The 23,896-nt window shown below is 33.8% G+C and overlaps 2 protein-coding genes across 38 annotated transcripts in view; both read left to right on the plus strand.

Annotated features, from left to right (window-relative positions):
* Positions 1 to 899: 899 nt before the first annotated feature.
* On the plus strand, positions 900 to 15,221 carry LOC143250864 (kelch-like protein 26). The gene is made up of 2 exons (XM_076501977.1): positions 900 to 1,047; positions 10,609 to 15,221. The coding sequence occupies exon 2, from the start codon at positions 10,672 to 10,674 to the stop codon at positions 12,502 to 12,504; it is 1,833 nt and encodes a 610-aa protein (XP_076358092.1). The 5' UTR covers positions 900 to 1,047; positions 10,609 to 10,671; the 3' UTR covers positions 12,505 to 15,221.
* A 5,609-nt stretch (positions 15,222 to 20,830) lies between these two features.
* LOC143250866 (uncharacterized) overlaps positions 20,831 to 23,896 on the plus strand; it is a 36,648-nt gene continuing 33,582 nt past the window's right edge. For 3 of the 37 annotated variants that reach the window (XR_013028385.1, XR_013028389.1, XR_013028409.1), the window contains exons 1-3: positions 20,832 to 20,939; positions 21,750 to 21,839; positions 22,093 to 22,213. The gene's annotated coding sequence lies outside the window, so the exon portion shown is untranslated. Of the gene's footprint in view, positions 21,862 to 22,067; positions 22,282 to 23,896 lie in introns of all 37 variants that reach the window. The other 34 variants (XR_013028387.1, XR_013028394.1, XR_013028411.1 and 31 more) reach the window with 24 other exon arrangements.

Here is a 23,896-nt window from a genome sequence, read left to right on the forward strand (position 1 = left end):
ATCAAACTCTTACACAGTACCCAAAAGTCGAATATTCAATTCTGTAAAATCTCAACAATTGATATTTCTGTAGCAAAGTTATTATTTTATGTTTTGTTATATGAAGAAACCGCTCCACGAAATCTCAACAATTGATATTTCTGTAGCAAAGCTGTCATTTTATGTTTTGATATCTGAAAAAGCCACCCCATGAAATCTGTGCACTGAAACAGATATAAAATACATTAAATACCAGCATGCCACATTTGTACCTTGATTAGGTAAAACCGTTATAGACATAAGTGTCAATTTTATAATTTTGCTTAAAATGTGGGTATATGAGCTTTTTGTTAGAGAAAAAGACTGACTTATTTTGCTCTATCATACACGAATTTGCTACGACTCAATATGTTGAGCTTTCGTGATGACGAGAAATACACTTGAAGTAAAAATGTATTCTCAGTACGGCTGGTACGGGTATTAGCACTTTTATTAAAATAAAGTACAGAACAACGTTTCGAACTTCTTAGGTTAACAAAGTGTTGAGTTTTCTTTCGTAGTTACTAATGCATTTAGCATAAATTAATTTATAAGTTGCCAACATAACAAATTACGTGTTTGAACCATATTATATTTTATTTTTGTGTGAAGTGTAACAAGAGTTGTTAAAAAAATATTTCAAATGCCTAACTGTATTCGTATGTTTTATGTAAAATAAAAAGTTAATAATGAGTACTACAACTAGTAACTTTATAGGAAGCACAAATGGTGGAAACAAAATATTCATGAAGCCTATTGTTATTTGCTTTAAATTACTATTGTGTGTAATTTTGCTAACTTGAGGAAATATTACCGAAAATAAGTTTAATATTATATCAAATATTAATATCTTTCTGCGATTTATACGCCCTCTTTATTATAAACTTTAAGGTCATTCCCTCCTTCAATAATGCAAGTTCTTTTGAGGCCTAAACCTATTTTGGCTCAATTTAAATTACGGATGGAATTATACTCCAATAAAAGAGCAAAATGGCAAGGAATGTAATAATATTAAGAATTTACAAATGGGTAAGCTTATATAAAATTAAAATATTATATTCTTATAAATATGATTTCATATATTAAGCCAGCTACAAAAAATATAGAAAAAAGTTAATGTAGGCGTAATAATTACAATTCATAACAGAATTACTTTATAATTATAGCTTGCCAATCCATTTAATTCAAATTTGGCATACTTGTGTTTCGAAAATCTGCTTAGTGTATTATAATTTAGCAGTAAAAAGTAATATTGTTATTATTTGTATAACTGGTAGTAGTGTAACCTGTAGGAGGCGTCATAGACTTGTAATATTGCTGATAACTAAGTTATTGTTAAGCCTAAAATTGTAAAATCGGAAGAGTGGGCACTACCTTTCTCAAATAAAGATACTGTACATGAAAGAAAAATTTAATATAATTGCTTATATTGACACAGACTAGTAAAAGGTTCAGTAAATAATCCAAAATATCTGTTGGCTTTTAGTTTTATGTGTGATATGACATCCTATTTAGCATGTTAGTATCAGGGGTGACCTTAACGAATTTTTCAACACTTATTTTAAAGCGTCATTTGCTTCATATCGTTCCTTCGTCACAATGTTTGCTAAAAGTGAAATGCCAAAACACTAAATTGTTTGTATGAGCTTTCAATATAAAGGTGCCCAGACGTTTTGCTCACTTTCTAGAATAATTGGTCGTAGTTCTGATATACTAATGATAAGTTATAATGCTGTTATACTTTACTACTTCTAACACCAGCAGATTTACTAAATGCTGAATAGGAATATAGAATTAGTTCATTCTTAAAGGAGATAAAATATATATTTCCTGATGTTTGTCATTGTTTTTCATAATAAAATAGTGAAAAAAAGAGAAAACCTGAAAATGGATTGCTGAAAAAATTATGGCAGTGTAGTTTGTGAAATAAAGATATATATAAAATTTAATTTTCTCTCTTCAGTGTTTTTTTATTTTATATTTCATGAAAAAATAAAGAGAAACATCCTAAGATTAACAATTAAGATTTATATATTTAAGAATGTGCAATTTAACAGACAACTGCACCTTTTTTAGTGTTGGTGAAGGTTGTTTGACGTTGATGGTTTCTTAAGTCAGCAGTTCCAGATCAGTGTTGGCGTTGAAAAGAATATTGATATCAATGAGCTTAAGTGCATGTTCATTGTCTATAGCTATAGATGACATTTGTTTTTGTGCGAAGGAGGAAGCCTTAAAGTTTCTGCACATGTAAATATATATATGCAAGCCAAAAATGAAAAGAAATTGAAAGATCTTTAGTATGGAGAAAAATCTTGTTTGTAGGATGTGGGTTTAAAATCTAATCAAAAACAAAACCTGGGGAGGTTTAGAACAATGAATAATGCATTTAATTTGACTTTTTTAAAGTTAAGCTTTGTTTGCCAATGTTTGAAGAAAGAGTATACAAGAAGTTTGAGTGCAGTTGATAGTCCAGAGAGATGAATTAGTAAGAGATGCATCTCGCTGCCTTTTTTTCTCAGGAATCTTTGTTTGGCTTATTTATATATGAAGTGTTTTTGCTGGTCATCCTAGGTATCCCACACTATCACACTGCACTGCTTTTCAGCAGGCTCATGCACATGCTTGGTGGGTAAGATGTCAAAGCCCGAACATCTCTTGGATTAAGTTCACAACCAGCATATTTTCTTACCACTAGTTTCAAAGTCATATGGGATAAGATTCGAAAGGTCAGTGAGCAATATAATTCTGTCCCCCTCTCAATCTTGCTCTCTGATGGCGAGGAAGTAGCTGATACCCGGAGCATTGCCGATACTCTAGGTGAAAGCTTTTGCCAAGTATCTAGCACTTCTGATTCTTCCACTACCTTCTTAGCCATCAAGACTTGGGCAGAGAGATTACCTCTTTCCTTTCGAGCTGGTTGTCTCTTTGACATTTATTGTCCCTTTACACTGGTGGAACTTAAACTAGCCCTTCATCAGTCTGGCAGTACATCGGTCAGGCCTAATGATGTACACTATGAAATGCTGCACCATCTATCTCCTGCTTGTGTTGCTATTCTTCTGATTGTTTTTAACAGGATCTGGCAGGAGAATGTTTTTCCTGATGCCTGGCACCAGGCTATTGTCCTACCTTTCTCTAAGTCTGAGGAGAAACCCAAGATTTGACTAGCTGTCTCTGTAAGACCTTAGAGAAGATCATTCATGATTGTCTTGTTTGATTCCTCGAATAAAACAACTTCCTCTTACCCACCCAGTGTGTGTTCCGACAGCAACACTCCACCATGGACCACCTGATTCAACATGAAATGTCAAACAGGGAAGCCTTTCTCAAACAACATCTTTTATCAATATTCTTTGGCATTGAGAAGGCTTATGATACAACATGGAGGTATGGCATTTTATGAGGCCTCCATATATATGTGTTATGTGGCCATTTGCCAATTTTTATTAAAAAATTTTTAATGGACAGGCAGTTCCAAGTTCATGTGAGCTCGACACTTTCCCTTTCTTTTCTTCATGTACTTGGAGTCCCTCAGAGTTGTGTTTTGAGTGTCACACTTTTCAGTATAAAGATTAATGCCATCACTGAACAACTCTTACTGTTGCAAATGGGCTCTGTGTCAACGACTTTCACATCTCACATTAGTTGTTGAGCATGAAGTATATTGAGCTGCAACTTCAGACTGCTCTCAGTCGTTTACTGAAATGTACCACAGCAAACGTCTTTAATTTTTCTCTCTCTAAAATTGTTTGCATGCACTTTTGCTGCCAACGGGGTATTTACCCTGATCCTGAACTCCTTAGTGGTAAAGTTGTGCTGCCTGTGGTCTCTGAGACAAAGTTCTTGGGGCTTATGTTTGACCATAAGCTGACCTTTATACCACACGTCAAGCAATTTTGGGTCAAATGTGCAAGAACACTGAACATTCTTCGTATCCTCTCTTCCACCACTTGTGGAGCAGATTGATGTTCTATACTAAAGTTATATCATGTTCCTATTTATTCATAGAGTTTTTGGTCTATGGCTCTGTGAGATGCTTGGCTTTGAAGATGCGGCACCCCATTCATCATCAAGGACTTTGGCTCTGCACTGGGGCTTTCTGCACCTCCCCAGTTCAGAGTTTATACATAGAGTCTCATGAACCTTCTTTGCACCTCCGCTGTTTGCAACTGCCTTTACTATCTTTGAAACTTCGTTTTTTACCAAAGCATCCCATCTGGGGTTGTGTTTTCCTTCCTCAGTGGGCCATATTTTTTTAGAGCAGATGATCTGCTATTGCTCCTTTCGGCCTTTGTATCCAGGCGCAGTTGCATGAATTGAGTCTGTCCTTAGATAACATTGCGGTATCCACTGGTCAGCCCATCCCACCATGGCCTATTACAGTATCCAAATGTGACCTGTCTTTAAGTCATCTAAGAAAAGCAAACATTCCCAATTGGAAATACTGTCTGTTATTTGCTGAACATCTTTGAAACCATCCTTCCATTCCTATTTATATAGATGGTTCAAAATCAGATGACTGTGTGGGCTGTACCATAGTTTATTGTGGTTCAGTGGTTCCATGCAGAATCCCTTCTATAGTTTCTGTGTTCATTGCTGAACTGTACACTATTTCTCTTGCCCTGGATCACATACAAGCTAAGCAGTACTCAAATTACACTATTTATACTGACTCACTTAGTTCTCTACTGGCACCTGGAATCATTTCACGTTAGTTCACACCTTGTTTTCACCGATATTTAAAATGAACTGGCCCATTTCTCTTTAACATCAATTTTTATCCAGTGTTTTTGGATACCAGGTCGCTTTGGTATTTGCAGGAACAAGCTCACCAACACTGCAACTAAATTTATCTGCTCTGGGACTGTCACTGCTGTGCCTGTTCCATACATGGACTATGCTCGTGTATTCAAGTCTCAGCTCCGTGATAGTTGACAGTCAAATTGGAGTGAGCAACTTGAAAACAAGCTTTTCAAAATAAAACCCTCTATTGGACTTTGGCCGTTGTGCCTCTGTAAGGATCAGAAAGAGGAAGTTCTAACTAGACTACACACTGGTCACAGTTTTTTAACTCATAATTTTCTTTTATCACGGACTGATGCATCAATGTGTTGTCTGTATAACAGTCAGGTCACAATAAGACACATTTTACTGTCTTGCCATCATTATGACTCTCAATGATGGCACCATTTTAAATGTGTTTTGTTGCAAGTTTATCTGTAATGTTAGACACTGTTACTAACAATGGAGACACTGTCCATCTTGGAAATATTTTTAGTTTTTTTAAAGGCCGTTAATCTTTTTAATGCTATTTATGTTTTTTAATTTAAAGTACATCTTGTTTGATTTGAAATTAGAAAATGGCCATAACATCAATTAACCATTGATAGTTAGGCTTACCATCTGTCCCAATTTGAGAGGTCTGTTCCAGTGTCCTGTCCGGTTTACTAATTTGTCCTGGTTGAATCTGAATTGTCTTGGAATGTCCCAGTTTTTGATGAAAAGGCATAAACTCCAAAGAAGGATAAATAGAAAATGTTAAAATCTGCTTAGAGTCCTGACTTGGTGTTGACAAAAAGTAATTTTTAAGTTTTCATTTTATTAGTTGATGGGTAGAGGAAGCCATAGTGCTGTAGCATGCAAATTTTCAAAGGTATTGTCTCAGAGGAAATTCACAGATAGCTGGTATGGTACCTGTATTAATATAGTGATTCATCAGTGTGCTGCTATTGAAGGGTGTGCACCTAACGGCAGCTGCACAAGCAGCGAGCAGCAGCATATGCAAAGCTTTTTTTTGAGCAAGTGTTTGTGCTTTGTGATTACTTTATTTAGTGCAGTATTTATTATATTAGTCATACAGTATATGCTGAATTATTTTTGTTCTTTTATTTTAGAAATTAATCTTAGTCATAATGTCCAAAGCTGGTAAAAGAAAGTGCACATTCAACAGTGAATTACAAAAAGAATATCCATTCTTGAAAAAAATTTATGGCAAGGGAGGACAAAGTAAAATTTTTGCAGTGTTTATCTAAGTTCTCTGTTTCACATGGTGGCTGCTCAGACACAAAAGACCATTTAAAAAGTGCTGAACATGTAGCTAGTCTTTCAGTAGCTGCTGAGTGACTTGTTAATAGCTGCCAAAGAAGCAACCTTGCTTATCACAGTGCTGTCCATAACATAAGCTTTAAAACACCTGATCGCTCTTCCAAACTGATAGCAAAGTGTTTCGAACCAAAGTTCAGTTCTGCCAGAAGGAAGAATGAGGCTAATATTTTGAATACAGTTGTTCCTTTAACAGCAGAGGAATTGAAGAGACACTTAATGGAGGTCCATTTCATTTCACTTACAGCAGATGCTTCAAACCAAAAAGATGCCAAAATTATACCTGTCATGGTGTGATATTTTTTGTCAGAGGAAGGAGTGAAAGTAAAACTTTTAGGCTTTCAGTTGGTTCCTGGAGTGACGTCAGCAATTTTGACGAATTGCTTGGTGTTCACTTTAAGAAAACATTATTTATAAAAAAAAAATTGTTGCTTATTGTGGTGATAACCACAATACAAAATTTGGAAGTGTAAAGAGAAAGGGAAAAAACAATGTATGTAGTCGATTGAAAAAGGAACTTTGGCATAAATATTGTGGGTGTTGGTTGTGGTGCTCATATTGTACATAACTGTCTCCAAACTGCAGTTGATGTCCTTACTATTGAAGTGGAAAGTTTGGTGGTCAAAATTTATGAGTATTTCTATATTTACACTGTGTGTGTTACACCTAAAATAATTCTGTTTGTAGCAATTGAGTACAAGAAGGTTCTCCAATATGGAAATACATGATTTCTGTCTTTGTTACCAGCTGTTAAGAAAATTCTCCAGATTTATTTAGGACTGAAGTAATATTTTTGTTCACAAGAACAGTGCCCATTTTTAATAAAAAGAATTCTTGAGAGTAAATGTGGAGAAATGTGTCTGTGGTTTGTTCATGCACAACTAGGCTTGTTCAACAAAGTGATTTTAGCCATGGAGAAAACAAAAGCAACTGCAAGTGATATTGTTGCAGAACTTAAGTTGAAAACCAACCTGAAAGAAAGACAAGATAATAACTTTATTCTCCATGGTGCAAAAAAATAATGTGCTAGAGGAACAGGGAGGATGCCAGATAGACTTCATTAGGAAGAAATTTACCAGTCATTATGATTGCTGCCTGTCTTATATTGAGCTGTGGGAAAACAGTTTTGGTGATGGGGAATACTTTGTTTAGATAAAAAAAACAGTGTTTTCATATGGCCTGACATAGAAGCACCTACTGAAAAAATTAATAAAATGCTTGGAAATGCTGCAACCAATGTTGATGATCTGTTTGATGAAGTTATTCTTGTTAAATCCTTTTGGTCATCAGAATGTGACTAGTGGAAAGCAAAGGAAATAGTTTGTGAAGAAAAATGGGTAGAACTTTTCAACCACTTCAAAGATCAAAGTATTTTTTGTACCTATCAGTGATATCGAGAAACCCACTTGTTGAGAAATTTATATGCAAAAACGGCTCGTATGGGTTGAGAAAATATTTTACATAGAAGAGCGAACAACGTTTCGACCTTCTTCGGTCATCGTCAGGTTCACAAACGAGCCGTTTTTGCATATAAATTTCTGTACCTAATCTCAGGCAAGTTATGGAGCACATTTTTTGTTTAACAGGCACTTTTGCCCCAGTTGAAAGAATATTTTCAGTGATGAATAGCATTTGGTTTCAAGAAAGAGGTCTAATGGATGAATCAACACTAAAAGGACTGTTATATTGTAAACTCAATATGGACTTGAGTTGCAGCGAGTTCTTTGAAAAAATAAAAACTAGTAAAGATTTTTTGAAGAAAATTCATTCAAGTGAAAATTATAAATGGTCACAAAAAATTGTTCAGTGAAATACTAATGAATTTAAATAAATGTTAGAAATATAAACTACCAGTATTCCTTTTTTTTGTGGCAGCATTAAAGCTTATTGCATGCACTTTTGCTGCCAACGGGGGTATTCACCCTGATCCCAAACTCTTTATCGGTGAAGTTGTGCTGCCTGTAGTCCCTGAGACAAAGTTCTTGGGGCTTATCTTTGACCATAAGCTGACCTCTATACCACACATCTAGCAACTACAAGTCAAATGTGCAAGAGCACTAAGTATCCTCCATGTTCTCTCTCTCACCACTTGGAGAACAGATGAATGTTCTGTGCTAAAGATGTGCTCTTGTTCAATCAAAACTAGACTATGGGTTTCTGGTCTGTGGCTCTGCCCAGACCTCAGCCTTGAAGTTGCCGAACCCTGTTCATCATCAAGGCCTTTGGCTCTGCACCGAAGGTTTCCACACTTCACCATTGCCTTCGAATGTGGTAAGTTGACCTGTTTTTGTTGTTTTTTCAGTTGATGTAGATCATATTTCAAAATCCCACCAGATGACATTTTACTTGGTCAGGTGTGCTGAATATTAGATCTTTTCACTTTATATTTCTAAATGCTCACTGTAGAGACGTTGTGTTTCTGTAAGGCTACAGGCTGCTTTTCTGGTAGTATATGTGTATATCTGTATCAAAGACCAACACTCAAACGTCATGAGTAAAGCAGGTGGAGACTTCTGCCCATACAGTTTAGGTCTTTCTGCTTGTCAGAATACAAAATCACAGACACCCATTGCACATTCTCCAGTATGTCATTCCTCCAGACCTTCCAACATGTATCCCCACCATTTTATCTCCTCCGTATTGGTGGACAAGGGAGGTCTCCTCTTAAGTGGAATTGCACATTGAAGAAAAACTTAAAAGCATCCACTCAGTAAGAAGAGGATTGCTGTCATAATTGCTGAATAGGCAATAACATACTGTTCTGGATTCGAGGTGATTCCCCAGATGTTTTGCCCAGGCTGACTGCACTTGTTGATCGTAATATATATATGTTTATGCAAGGCATTTCCCATAGATGATTTTGTCCAGGTATATTTCACTTGAACTAATCCTATATATCCAAGGTACTTACCCCTCAGTTTAACATGGTTAAACTGCATTTGCTGATCTTTGTATCTTATGCAAGGTGCTTTCCAAGGTAGAGATTACTAATGCAATATTATTTATTTATTTAGTTGTTAACACTGAAAATTTATTATTATTAATTTTGTTTTTTGCTACTATGTAAATCATATAGGGTTTCCCTAGTTAACTGCTCCATACATGGTATGATGACTTAATTTTCCTACCTCTCTTTGAAATCCTAGCTGATATTTGGTTTTACGAGTGACCCATAGCTGTCACTTCGGATGCCCATATGTAGTGAGGAAAAATATGTGTGTGTAGGTATTAGGCATTTATACAGTAGTTTTAGTAATTTAATGTGCTAAATGTATGGGGTAAGAGTGTGAAACTACATCTAGAAAAACAAATTCAGGTCACTCTCATATCTTTGTCTTGTGATTAATGAGGGATGCACTGGACCTCAGTGACTCCCAGCTTCATCCTAATTTGGCACACAAGCAGGCCTACACAGGTCTTGGTGTTTATCCATTACTTTTGCATGTTATTCTATGATTTTGTGATGTAAAAAAAATTATATTTTTATATGCATGTGGGGGGGGGAGTTCCACCTCATCTGAGCAGTAAAGGGGTTAATTTAACTTTGCTATCATTGACTAACATACTAGCAAGCTGGTCTTCTTGTTCCTACAATGTGTCAAACAATTACATGTCAATGATTTAAAACTACATTAGTACTTCTGAGTAAAAACCATGAAAAATGTGTGATATGTCAAACACACAATACTTGCCATGTCCAGTATTGAAGTATTTCATCCTGTACCTGGTTTCATCAAGCTGGCCATGATATGACACACATAATGATCAAGATATTAATTTCAGAACATAAGAGTAAGTGTGAATGAATCTTGAACTTTAAATGTAGCAATGATTCTATTGCTTGTGTGCAAAGTCAAGACCTATAAAATATTATTCATATCATGACTTAGTTTGATGGCATATTTGGTATTATGAAGTATTTCATTGTTATCCATCATTTAGAGCTCAAGAACATTCATATGAAAACTATTGAGGAACACTTGAATTTATAAGTTATAATTTACGTACAGTGATCATTAAAGTAAGGTGGGTGTGCATTATGAATGAACCAGCAAATGCAGGCACTGAAATCTCCAAGTCCACTTGTTTCAAGTCAAACATTAGTTAAGCCTTTTTTAACTTGGTTTGGCTTAATTTGATAAATTAACAGTGTAACTGATGCAAGTCTTTTGCTTTAGTTAGGGCTAAACTTCAGTAAATAAACTTATGATTTTATTCTATAACCCAACATTAGTTCATTTTAAAAACTTAAAGTTGTTAATAGTTCTCATACTAAACGTTTACTTACATTTACATCCACCTTTTGCTTACATCTTTTGATATGAAGTTTGCACTTGTGTGCATTTAGATATTAAGTTGTGTTTGTATTTTCAGGACACACAAAAACTGATTATTATTATAATAGATGTTTCTTAAGCTTATTATTTTTTATTATGAAAACAGTTTTATTTATAACAGTGTGATTAATATAACTGTTTTATATTGCAGTGAACCCTGGAGTAGTACTGATGACAATCCTTTGAATCTGTACTGAATGAACAATAGCCAGTCATGAGAGAAATAAATAAGAACTCGAAAGTCATTGATCCATATGCAAACACAGTTCATTTTGAATCAGCTTCACATGTAGGGACACTTTTAGGGGGTCTTAATTCTCTTAGGAACAAAGGGTTACTTCTAGATATTACACTGATTGCTGATGGACAGTCTTTCAAAGCTCATCGTGTTGTTCTGGCATCTTGCAGTGATTATTTTCGTGCTATGTTTACAGATGCTATGAAGGAAAGTAAGCTCAGTGAAATCAGTCTAAATGGAGTTTCAGCTGAAGGTATGAAGTATGTTTTAGACTATGTGTATACTTCTCGGTTGGCACTCAGTCTTGCCAACATTCAGGACGTTCTTTCTGCAGCTAGCCATCTACAACTCCTAGCAGTTGTTGAAGCTTGTTCCTCTTATCTTCAGAAACAGTTAGATATCGAAAATTGCGTAGATGTTGCCACTATTGCAGAAACCTACTCTTTACGTCAGCTGAAAAAGAGAGTGTACAGGTTTATGTGTGGCAACTTGCTACATTTCTGTCAAACACCCGAGTTCCAACAGTTATCACCAAGTCAGTTACAGCACCTTCTAGAGTGTGATTTCCCAGTAGACTGTACAGAGAGTGAAGTTTTGAGAACAGTGATCAGGTGGATAGAGTACTATCCCCAGGAAAGAATAAAACATGCTTTTCAACTTTTGAGAAACATACATTTTACAGAAATTCCTTCTGCTGACCTAATTGAAGTTGCAGAGTCACCTGTTATGCAGTGTCTTGTATCAGGAAATCCACTGTTGGGTCGAGTATTGCAATTCTCTATCAGTTTGACTCGACCTAGGGAAGATATGAATGGAGCTTCTCTTATTAACTCTAGAGGAATGGAGTTGGCACTAGTTAAAGTTGGTGGCTTTGGAATGTCTGGTGTGACAAATGAGATAACGTATTTTTTACCAAGTATAGGGAAGTGGCGATATCTTACTTCTATCCCTCATGTAGAACAATGTAATTTTGGAACAGCTGTCTTAAATAATGAACTTTTTGTTGTTGGTGGATGTTTCAATCAAAGCCTTCAAGAAAATGTGCACCCTTTTGGCTTTCGCTACAATCCATTAACAAATCAATGGGCAACCATGGCACCAATGCAGAGAGAACGGTGTAGGTTTTCATTGAGTGTTGTCAGAGGACACTTGTATGCTGTAGGAGGAGCTGGAGAAACAGGTGATAGTGATCTGTTTGATGAAAGTGCCCCATGTGAAAAGTATGATCCTATAGCAGACACCTGGAATCCAATATCTGTTCTTCCAGGTGGGAGGACTCAACATGCTGGAGCATCTTGGAAGTCATATCTGTATATATCTGGTGGCCTTGACCAAGACTTAGTCCTCAACTCTCTAGTGAGGTACAATACAGAAACTGACCAGTGGGAAACTAAGGCACCGATGTTGACACCTCGAGCTGATCATTCCATGGTTTGTTACTGGGAGAAGTTGTATGTTTGTGGGGGCTGGTATGAAGATGATACAACTGGAACTCGAGTATTGGTGGACAGCATTGATTGTTATGACATCCATAAGGATCGTTGGATTGTTGTCTCTCGTGTCCCAACCCCTCGTTACCATGCAGGTATTGTTGTTATTGGCCAGTGGTTGTACATTGTGGGAGGTTTCCATAGTGACACCACCTTTGATCGAGCTAGTGGTGTTGTTGAGTGTTTTAATTTGGAAACTGAACTGTGGACTGTTGACCAGCATTATCCTCAAGACATTTGGGAACACACGTGCTGCACCATGTTTATTCCACGATGTCGGGATGATTTGGAAGTTATACCTGATAAAACATTACAATAAGGTTGTGAAACAGATAACTGATGGCTGCCTTTCTGAAATTACTTTGCACTGAAATTGTATTTAATGTACATTGTATATAATATGTAACCTAAAGTGTATTGCTTCGACTGTTTTAACCATGCATATCGTAACCAACACCACCTACCCCTATTTATGTCCACTGAATCAGCTTTACAAGGAATGGGGGCTTATGCCTTGATTGTTTAATAAAAGTAAAAATGTATATGTATATATATACAATTAAAGTGATCACTGCCTATTATCCTATGTAAATGTGCACAGTGTAAATCAAAGTTATTAACATAGGAGTTAACTTTCACAAAGTTTGTTCTTATGGTAGATTTTTGGAGCAGAAATTGATACACATTATCCACATAGCATGTAGGTATCTCATGGTTTGTATAAAATAACAGTGCAGCAACAGGAAATACATTTTGTGAGTTGCACAACCTGGCTATCATATGTCAATTCAGAGCGGAAAGTTTGATTTTCTTAAGCAAATAAATTTTTATCCATTGAGTTGTTCAGTTGTGGGTAAAAGTAATTTTGTTTGTATTTAGTTACTGAGGATTAACTGGTGTGATAGGTATCTTGATCCACTCAGAAGTACCAAGATGGAGAATTCTACTTAGACTGCCTCCTGTTTGTTTTGTTTTGTTGCATTACTTATTTATTTTTATAGGATTAATCAATCTGGGCCAAATTACTGCATTAGAAAACAGTCAAAATATGCTTTTATCTGATAAAAATGTGTTTTGTAAGTTGTTTTCTTGATTATAGTTCCAGTTTCTAGACATGTAAATACAAAAAAGGATTACTAAAAGTTATAGTTGTATATTTGTAAATATATATAAACATAAAAACTTGAATACATACTGTTTATATAGATTTTTTTTAATGGATGGTCATCTATACCTGTGCTAGAATACAGAATAGTAAATGATTTTATATTGTTTTTCTTTTGTTTTGTTTATAGCTATGTTTCTTCCACTGTACATGTACTTGTACTTAACAATTCACTTGAATGCTCACATAAGAACTTAGTTTTGTATTTACATATATGTTACATAATGCAGTATTAGAGGAATATTGAATAATTTAGAGAGCATTGAAATAATACTATACAATATAAAAGACAATAGTAAATATTCAAAAGTAATTGGTGCTAAAAAAAAGGTTTGCAAAATGTAAAGTTCACTTGAAGGTGAATAAAATAAATGGTTGTAAAAAGTCAGTACTCTTGTACTACAAGTGTACAGTGAGTAAAGAAAGCACTGTATAAAAATCACTTATTGTTTCTTCAGAAACTGATGGAACTGTTAGAGAAACATTTCCACTGGTTACTAATATGTTAAATGGGTATAGAACCTGGTTTCTAGTTAGCAAACATAGTTTTATTGTTTGTTATTCTACAAGAATGTGTACATACATTAACTAATGAACCTATATATTACTGACACACAGTTTTAGATTTTTCATCATTATTTTTAAGACTAAGTATTTCATGATATACAAATTTTTGCGGTGTGTTTACTAATATGTATAAAATTTTATTATGATATTCTAATGCCTTCTATACATAAATATGCAAAAATTAAATTTAGGTCATGTTAATAGTTCAAAAATAGGAAATTGGATTTGAAACAGCTCCATTTTGAACATTTCAGTTTTTCTTTTTTTTTAACCCATTGGCTGTTAATTGACGATATAAGGTGTTTTCAATCCCTGTTAGTTGAATGTGAATGTACTGAATACAGTGTATGGATTGCAAGAATTACATGTATTTATAGCAGCCACTGTTAAAGGTTTAACAACACAATTTAAACAAGTACCTTGCTTAAGTTAATGATTTCTTAAAACTGATTTCAAATTGAACTGTAGTAAAATGCTGTAAAATGTCAGTTTACTAGAGCAAAAATCGTAATAATATTATTAATTTTACTCAAAAAAAGTTTTAAGCTGGAGGTTTGGATGCTGTAAATGTGGCATGACAGAAAAACTACAACATGGGCTCTGACATAAAACTTTTGAAATTTATAAAAATTATTATACATGTGTATACTTAAAGGTTATTGAATCTTTTTGAAAGCCATGTTGAAGAAGAAATGTTTGTCATGCAAGTATCTACATGTGATTAGTCTTCCACATGTAGAAAGCTAAGATCTGTGAGAAAAGGTGCTTGCATTATACAGGTGTAGTCGAATGTCCATTTGAATTGTGAATGAGGTTAATTTTAGTTAAAACTAAAAATTGTCATTAAAGGTAACAAATTGTAAGAAGTACTTAGGTGGTAGTTTATTAAATAAAGTATTGTTAATATATGACAACTAATAATAAATGAAATATTATATAATACCCAACAAAAGATTTCAAAAATTAAATGTAGAAAGTAAAAAGTTTGCAATGTGTGTGTGTTTGTATGTTTGTGGAATTTTAATATATTTTAATCTTATTTCATATTGTTGTTTCTGTTTTCATTTTATATTGGTTAATTTTTTTATTTAAAAAGTTACTGACTGTGTTTTGTTGTTTGCCATTACCAGCCAGTTTTTAAGTTATATATATTGTGTTTTCTTTTTTGATTAAATTATCATAGTATAAGTGAGCAGTAATCTGTGTTTCTATTAGTGCCTTTTCTAAAACCATGCACTTGAAAAATGTTTTCTTGAATAAAAGATAAGTAACATGGATAACATTTTATATTCAGTTGAATCAAGTATGAATTATTGTGGATGGTTATTTTATAGGTATGTGATTTAAATTTGTAATGTGGAGAGTAATTTTCAAAATATACTGATTATGCAGCCTTCCAAATACCTCTGGTTTATCAAGGTCATATGACAACTTTACAAATTATATATTTTTTTATTTTGAAACCAAATAAACCATTGATTTAAAGTTGTAATATCAGCCAGAGATCACCCACCCCTGCTATGACAGACTAATCCAAAAATTAAAAGTTTTTGTTGAGCTAGCAGATTGTGTAGAAACAAATGTTCATTGACCTACAAGTAGATGAAACTTTTTCACTCATGTTTACTGGAACATAGATCACAATATTCTCATTTTATTTAAAAACAAGAACAGCTTTATTATTTTTATAAGATGTTTGAGCAGAATTTCACCATTGTTTAGCACAATGATCCTAAAAGTATCTCGCCTTAATCCACATGTCCTCATGATAAGAAATTGTGTGTGTATTACTATGCTTTTCTAGTGTATAACTACTCATCATTATTCACATAGCACATCTTACACAAAAGACCTGACTAATGCTAAATATGCTAGTAAGATATTGCATATTAATTCCAAAATCATAACCAAACAGACCTACCTAAACTGTTTTTTCTTTATTATATTTAAAATGGTATTTCTACCAACTAACATTTGTTTAACTCTTCAAAGGTTTATTGATATATTTTTAAATTTGAAGCACAAATTAAATTATATATACAAGCTTATGCCATTCACAGTTGATGGTTTTTCTGGCACTGACAAGGCACTTCATTAGGGGCCCCACACATAATGTCTTGTTGGACCACCTTTCACCATATTGATATCCTTGACCAGTATGAAATACATTTAGTAATAATATTCTCTCTGTACTGTACTTGATTCATAGAAAATAGATGAGTATTACAAACATAATGTTCAATTTTAATTTTTTAAATTCTACATCTCTTTGAGATTTGATTTTATGCCAGTTAAGGAAGATAAATGCAATCATTGGAATTCTTTTCAAACCAATTTCAATCTTTATGAGAATAACTGATTTCTGCAATATCAACTTGCATTTCAAGGTGGAGATGCAGCAGTATAGGATGAACATTAATGGCAACAGTGTTTATACAGTAAAAGTGTTATTTACATCATCATATCACCTGTAATAGATAGCATTGTAAAAATATCACAACTAGGGTCAAGTGCCTGATGATTTTTTCCATATTCTTTTTACCATCAGTACAGAAAGGGTAAAGTATGATTCATCAGAGGATGTCACATACTTTTCGTCATTTTTGTCCATGTTTTGCAATCTGAGCACCTTGAAGGTTGAAGGTGCTTAATCGTAACTATTGGATGAATCAGTCCATGGTGAAAATTGACACCCATTACTCTTTAAAATCCTGTGTAATTCTATTAGCTTTTGATCAATCATTTGGAAGCCAAAGATTTTTCTGTGGCAAACATTTTTTCTTGAATGTCGTTCTTGATTCTGGTGAAAGATATCTTTGAACAGCCAGTAGTCAATTAAATGACGTATGATAATAGTATTCCTGCTACATTAGCACTGGATACGTTTTTTCTAGGTTTGACAGATTGTCTCTCTCCAGCCTCATCTTTAAAGTAAATTATGATGTGACTATATATCTGTATTTATAGAACTCATACAGTCACTTGAAATATCACTGTCAGTTTGTTCATAAAATGAAAATAAAAAGAGGTAGAGTCTATAAATATTTTGAGGGCCATAATTATGTTGCCTTTCAGCATAGCTTGCCAGGTAATTATCACTTTAAAAAATTAACCCTATTACACGTTTGTGTGACATTCATTACAAAAGGACTGATAATTATGTTTTTAACTTCTCTGCATGTTGCTTTCCAAGCCTACCTGATAAGTTCTGGTATAGATATTATTGTTCCTCCTTATTGAAAACGTGTAGTATGGGGCCATTAAAGAAAGATGTCTAAAAATTTATTCGTAGTATTATTGTAATGGCATACAAACTACCACTCAATAGGTTATGCTTCACCAGCATAAGGCATTACACAATATGATGACTTTGAATTTCAGATTCATTAGTGTGAAACCATGATGTAGGTGTAAGAAGTAAAGTACAAAAAGTCCATTGAAAATTGCCGTTTCAGCCGTGGGGGCATTATAATGTGACGGTCAATCCCACTATTCGTTGGTAAAAAAGTAATTCAATAGTTGTTTGTGAATGGTGATGACGAGCTGCCTTCCCTCTAGTCTACACTGCTAAACTAGGGACGGCTAGCGAAGATAGCTCTCTTGTAGCTTTGCGCGAAAATTCAAAATAAACCTTTGAAAATTCTCAAAGTTTTTATTTACTTAAGCCTAAAGTTATTAATTAGAAACTCAGCAGCTTGTTTGTTTTTGGAATTTCGCACAAAGCTACTCGAGGGCTATCTGTGCTAGCCGTCCCTAATTTAGCAGTGTAAGACTAAAGGAGAAGCTAGTCATCACCTCAACTCTTGGGCTACTCTTTACCAACGAAAATGAGATTGAGTGTAAGACGCGGGTTCGCGGCGAAGCTCAGCCGTGGGGTCATCACCACCCACTATTCGTTGGTAAAGAGTAGCCAACTCTTGGGCTACTCTTTCTACCAACGAAAAGGGGGCTATTGATCGTCCCAAACAAACAAACACTTTATAACGCCCCCACAGCTGGGAGGGCGAGCATGTTTGGCGCGAACCCGCGACCCTCAGATTACGAAGCGCACGCCTTAACGCGCTAGGCCATGCCAGGCCCAAACTCAGCAGCACAGCTAGTTTTCAAAGAAAAATGTTACACTGAAAAAACACGATAAGACAGAAAAAGATTGAAATAAACCGACAGTACTCATCTGATACAGTTTTAATTTTATTTATTGTCACGTGACAGCCATCACTCTTCATGATAGGAATAACCCCGATATTTTTCTGAGGATCAAAAAGTACTAATGGATCACAAAATGATATAGTGATAAGTTTCAAGTCGTTCAGAGATCAAACATCAAATTCCCTACTTTGATACTGCCAAGGAATATGACAAATCTTTGGAATTCACTTCAAACCAATTTCAGACTCAATGAATATGACTAGAGGAAATGAAATAAAAACGTGTTAATACGTTTGGTTAAAATTTAGACTTGCATGTTTGAAGTTTAATACGTTTGCTTTACTAGTAAGTATTATTAAGAAATAATTATTATTGAAAACTAATAGAAAATATATTCAGGTGAAAGTTTCATATTTATATCTGTAGTTGTTGCCCTTTAGTAAAAAATCAGTAAAATAATTCCTGCTGCTATTTGTGTTTTAAAATATAAATTGTTGAACAGTGATATTTCGACTTTAAAGTAATTATAATACTTGTATTTTCAGAGCTTTTTAAACAATAAGTAACGTATTTTCTATCATCAGTTTATGACGGAAAGTACTGAGATTTTTTTTTTTTTTCATATGTGGGACCTGGTTTCAAGCTTGAAACAATCAAATTCTATTTTGCTGCAGTGGAACCCTATTGTAATGTAATTGTTGGGGTCCACGAAATGCGATCACGTTGTGTGTAGGGTCGCATTATTTCGGATCACCCACAAATGAACATTTTCGATAATTATTTCACTGTTATTCGATACATGAAAAGTTTTCTTATTAATTTGAGAATTTCAGATACCCAAATTATCGCCTAATTATTGTTGCGTATACCTTCTACTATAACTTTTTATCTCGCATCCTAGTAATTTTAAGTTTGTTTGTTTGTTTTTTTTGAAATTTTGCACAAAGCTACTCGAGGGCTATCTGTGTAGCCGTCCCTAATTTTGCAATGTGAGACTAGAGGGAAGGCAGCTAGTCATCACCACCCACCGCCAACTCTTGGGCTACTCTTTTACCAACGAATAGTGGGATTGACCGTAACTTCATACACCCCCACGGCTGGGAGGGCGAGCATGTTTAGCGCGACGCGGGCGCGAACCCGCGACCCTCGGATTACAAGTCGCACGTTACGCGCTTGGCCATGCCAGGCCAGTAATTTTAAGAACAAGAAAACATAAGCTACGTTATTTCAAAATCACCAAATGATTGTGTTTTTTAATAACACTGTTGACACGGAAAGTGCAATACAACGTTTATCGTTTTGCATAGACAAGCACGTGGTGCGTGAAAAGAAAATGCTGAGCATCACTAATATTTCATGGACCTAACTTTAAAGAAAAGAAGTATAGTACATGCAACCAATAAAAAACGATTGTTTGTTTTGTGAATTTCGGTCAAAGCTACTCGAGAGCTATTTGCGCTAGCCGTCCAGAATTTAGCAGTGTAAGACTAGAGGGAAAGCAGCTAGTCATCACCACCCACCGCCAACTCTTGGCCTACTCTTTTACCAACGAATAGTGTGATTGATCGTCACATTATACGCCCCCACGGCTGAAAGGGCGACCATGTTTAGCGTGACTGGGATGCGAACCCGCGACCTTTGGATTACGAGTCGCACGCCTTAGCACGCTCGGCCATGCCGGGCCTAAATATACTAACTACAATGTATTAATGTGAAAACAATTAAATTTACGAGTGTGAATAAAGGATAGCTCCATTAATAGAGACTGTGAGAATATGTTCCACATACAAAAAACATAGCATTGAAAAATAATTGAAGTTGTAAGTTCAAGATATCACTTGACCCAACACAACTGAGATTCCTGTCTATATTTGAGTAATATAACTTACGTTGAAGCAATATTTTCAACGAGAAGGAATATGTGATACCGTAGGTAAATGACGCAGCTTAATAAGAAACTAGACGGAAAGGAATATTTGCCATTTTCTTGACCATTATTTTAAGATGATAATATATGTAAGGAAATAATTTTATGTAATTTGTGAAACTAAATAGTCCCCCGTTGGTACAGCGGCAAGTCTATGGATTTACAAAGCTAAAATCAGGAGCTCGATTCCCTTCAGTCGGCTCAGCAGATAGACCGATGTGGCTTTGCTATAAGAAAACACACACACACACGTATGTATGCATAGATCTCTTAATTTGTTACTGTATCACAAATGGTACTATTCAAGTTGAAAATACCCAATACAGATATTTAAGATAATTAATGAAGCTACTAAATTTTTCTCGAGGTATTCAGGTTGACTGTGTATTAGCAATTAGCGTAACCTACCAGGAATTTGAGGGGCATTTATTCATGTTCACTTTTCATAATCACGCTACGCAATTTATGGTGAACATTGCAAGAATAACTGTGTTTTTGGTTGGTTGTAGTTCACACAAAGCTAAACAAAGGACAATCTGTGCTCTGCCCACCACAGGTATCGAAAACCTGTTTCTAGTGTTATAAGTCCGTATACATTCCAGTGAGTCACTGGAAGGGGGAAGAGGGGCAAAAATAACTTTCAGATCTTACTATTCGATTAGAGCAAATCAAAAACTGGTAGTCGTTGTTGTTAACTGATCCCTTTCCTTTAATATATCAGTTCAAAGTTAATGACGGCTCTCGCAACTAACTCTTGTGTATCAATGTGTGAATATTTAAAACAAACAAACAAACAAACAGATCTGCTGGGATTGCATGAACCTCTATTTAAACTAAAAAAATCAATTTGGAGCCTAGGGGGCAGTGCAGTCGATATAACATGGATAACTTGTTTAAGATAAACATAGTAATTTGAAAAAAAAAAAACGTTTTAGTGTAGGATTTGGTATTTTCATTATCTTTTAAATTCTTTTGAAAGCAGAAGTGTTTCAACATTTTTAGGGATATTGAATAACTGAACGTATAAACTAGTAATAGTTAAATTGCTACTAGTACTAACAAGAACAAATAGTTCTAGATTATTATAGCAAATAATAACAGTAACGCTAACAATTAACAGTAACTTAATATTATTAGCAAAGGTAGTGGCATTGCATATTAGTAGTACTTGAATTAATGTCTAAAAATTTGCAAAATTTCTGACTGGTCCTACACAAAATTTCTAATTGGTTTTATTAGGGATTTTAAATAATGTTTATAAAATATAAGGTTTAACTGGTCCACAAAAATAACATGTATATGTTACTATGTATATTAATTCCCTTTTTCCTTTGTTGATGTGATTTTTTTAAAGAAAGACACAACTGCAAATATGTATGTGCAAATATCTGTAACAGTATATAAAACTGACTGAAAACAATAGTTTTTGATCCTGAAATGTATGTAATCTTTGTATTAATACACGTAAAAATAATATGATTAGTTGAGATTACCATCTTTGTAGTGACCAAATGTAAGGTATTTGTCCCTCTTTCTTCATTTCAGTCATGTCATTAACGTGTTTGAGAATCTTTTCATATCAAATATAATTGGGATTTTCCATAATAGTTAAAATTAGGTCAGGGATTTTTATAATAGTAGAGGCTTAATTTGGGAGATATTTTCACAAGACAAACATCTAATTGTAGTTTTAGAGAAAGGCATGTGCTTAAAATTATGAATAAACCTGTTTGGCTGATTATATTATTTTTTCAAGTATTCTAGTTATCCTTTGTACCTCCTAGCTGCTCAGGACAACCTAAGCAATACAGATTTAAGATCCTGACTTGAGTGACTCTTTTTCACTGTAAGACTCATCTTTTTAAAGAGTAAATTTACTAAATTTTTGTGTTTATAAATGCTGCATTTTAATGAAAATGGATTTGAATCTTTTTATTAGTAATCTATTTTAATAAAAGTATTTCTGTGGAGCATGGGACAAATTGGCAACTTTTAAAATAATGTGAAGACTAGTGTTACTTTTTAAGACTTCTTAGGCTCTGTTTGAAACACTATCCAATGTTCATTGTGATAGGGTACATTGTTTTCCTTATTAAGAGAAATGGGAAAAAATGAACATCTTATGAATAGAAAATAAAAACTGACTGTCGAATGCCTGATTGTGAGAGCATGCTTCTGTGAGTAACTTTTGGGAGTTTTACCTTGTTAATATTTTACAATGTAAGTGTCACCTTCATCAGTTTGATATCCTTATTATACAGATGATACTAATCTGGTAGAATTAATAGGTATTTATTTATGAGAGTTATACATTTCATGTGTTGTGAATATATATTTGCTTAATTTTACTGTATCATTGAAATGTTAAACTAATTTTTTCTGAATTATCAAAGGTTAGGGTAAATTACTGATTGGAAATATTTTTTAAAATTTGTTTAGCACATTTAGGTTAATAAGGGTATTCGAACATCTTAACATCTTCAACTAAAATATGAGTGTGAGCTATGAAATCAAATTTTAGGGAACTAAAACCTTTTCATTTATCTTTCTGATTTTTGTTACACTGATATAATTAACTACTGATGAATTCATAGGTAGAAATTCATTAATTGTATCAGATGTTAATAGTAACAATGCTTTTTATTTCATGTATTTCAATTATATTAAAGTAAGTTATGAAAATATATTAGTGTTAACTATGTTTCAGTCTAGACTTTAGCTCAAATTCTAATGTTATTTTATGGATGCCAGCATAGCTTTCTGTGTACATAAAAGATGTGTATTATAAAAAGTGTTTATGAATGTGCGTGTATACTGGGGTGGGCAAAAAACATGGCCCTACTCAAAAATGTTGTTAACTTATTATATTTTTTATTAGCTAACAGAAAACTATGTAAAAGTATGTTTTTAGAATGCACTTAATGAGATCTGTTCATTTTGTAGGCTAACTGAAATAAAAGATCTAAGAAACTACAGCAGGTGTATAACACTTTATGAGAAAATGTAACTAAAATCATGAAAAGTTCAGTTATTTACAAAAGCTGGTGATAAGATTTGAGATCAAATTTGAACAGATCTTGTCAAGTGCATTCTAAAAGACATACAGTTTTACATATTTTTCTGTTATCTAATAAAAATGTAACAAATTAACAACATTTTCAAGGGTAATAACTCATTACTTCTAGCTTTTTATAGAATTATGACAGATGTCACACTGCTAAGAATTTTTGAGAAATCTTCTTGAAGCCTTGAAGTAACTTCTAAACATTTGAAGAGATAAAGTGATACATTAAAAAGTATTAAGTTCTGCCTTTATAATGTCTATTGTTAAATGTTGCATCTATCTTTCCAGGCCTTTTTATTTTGGTAGTTGTTTTTTTTCCATTTTATTTGTCATAAACACTTATGATATAAAAATATATAATTGTTTTGCATTACAATGTTTCTTGCAGGAAAATTATATGTTATTATCAGTTTGGAATACTAATGAGAAAAAGAACTTGTTTCAATTCTATGTGACAATAAGGATTTTCTATCTAGTTTTCAATAGTACATTTTTTATTAAATTGTTTTAGCTTGACAGTTGACAGTATTTTTACTTACAGTGGCAGCAATAAAGGCAAATAAAATTACACAAATAGGTAAAAAGTAACAAAAAATAAGTCCTGTATTTTAGGAATGATATTAAATGACAAATTCTGAAATAAGCATTTTACTTTTTTTGTTGCTATAAAGAGAAGGTATTAATTAGAAAATTGTATTAATAACAGCTTAATTATTAACTCGGTTGGTTTATATGGTTTCATTAATTGGCTGAGCTGTAATTTGTACTTTTTTAAAATTACTTTGACTTTTTTTTATCTAACTGTGTAACTGTTGTTTTTTTCACTCTATTTTTCTTAA

The sequence above is a fragment of the Tachypleus tridentatus genome, chromosome 5 (assembly GCF_004210375.1).
Source record: "Tachypleus tridentatus isolate NWPU-2018 chromosome 5, ASM421037v1, whole genome shotgun sequence".
Classification (NCBI taxonomy): Eukaryota; Metazoa; Arthropoda; class Merostomata; order Xiphosura; family Limulidae; genus Tachypleus; species Tachypleus tridentatus.

Coding starts and splice junctions, on each gene's coding strand:
- LOC143250864 (XM_076501977.1), top strand. CDS start 10,672: ATGAGAGAAATAAATAAGAACTCGAAAGTCATTGATCCATATGCAAAC.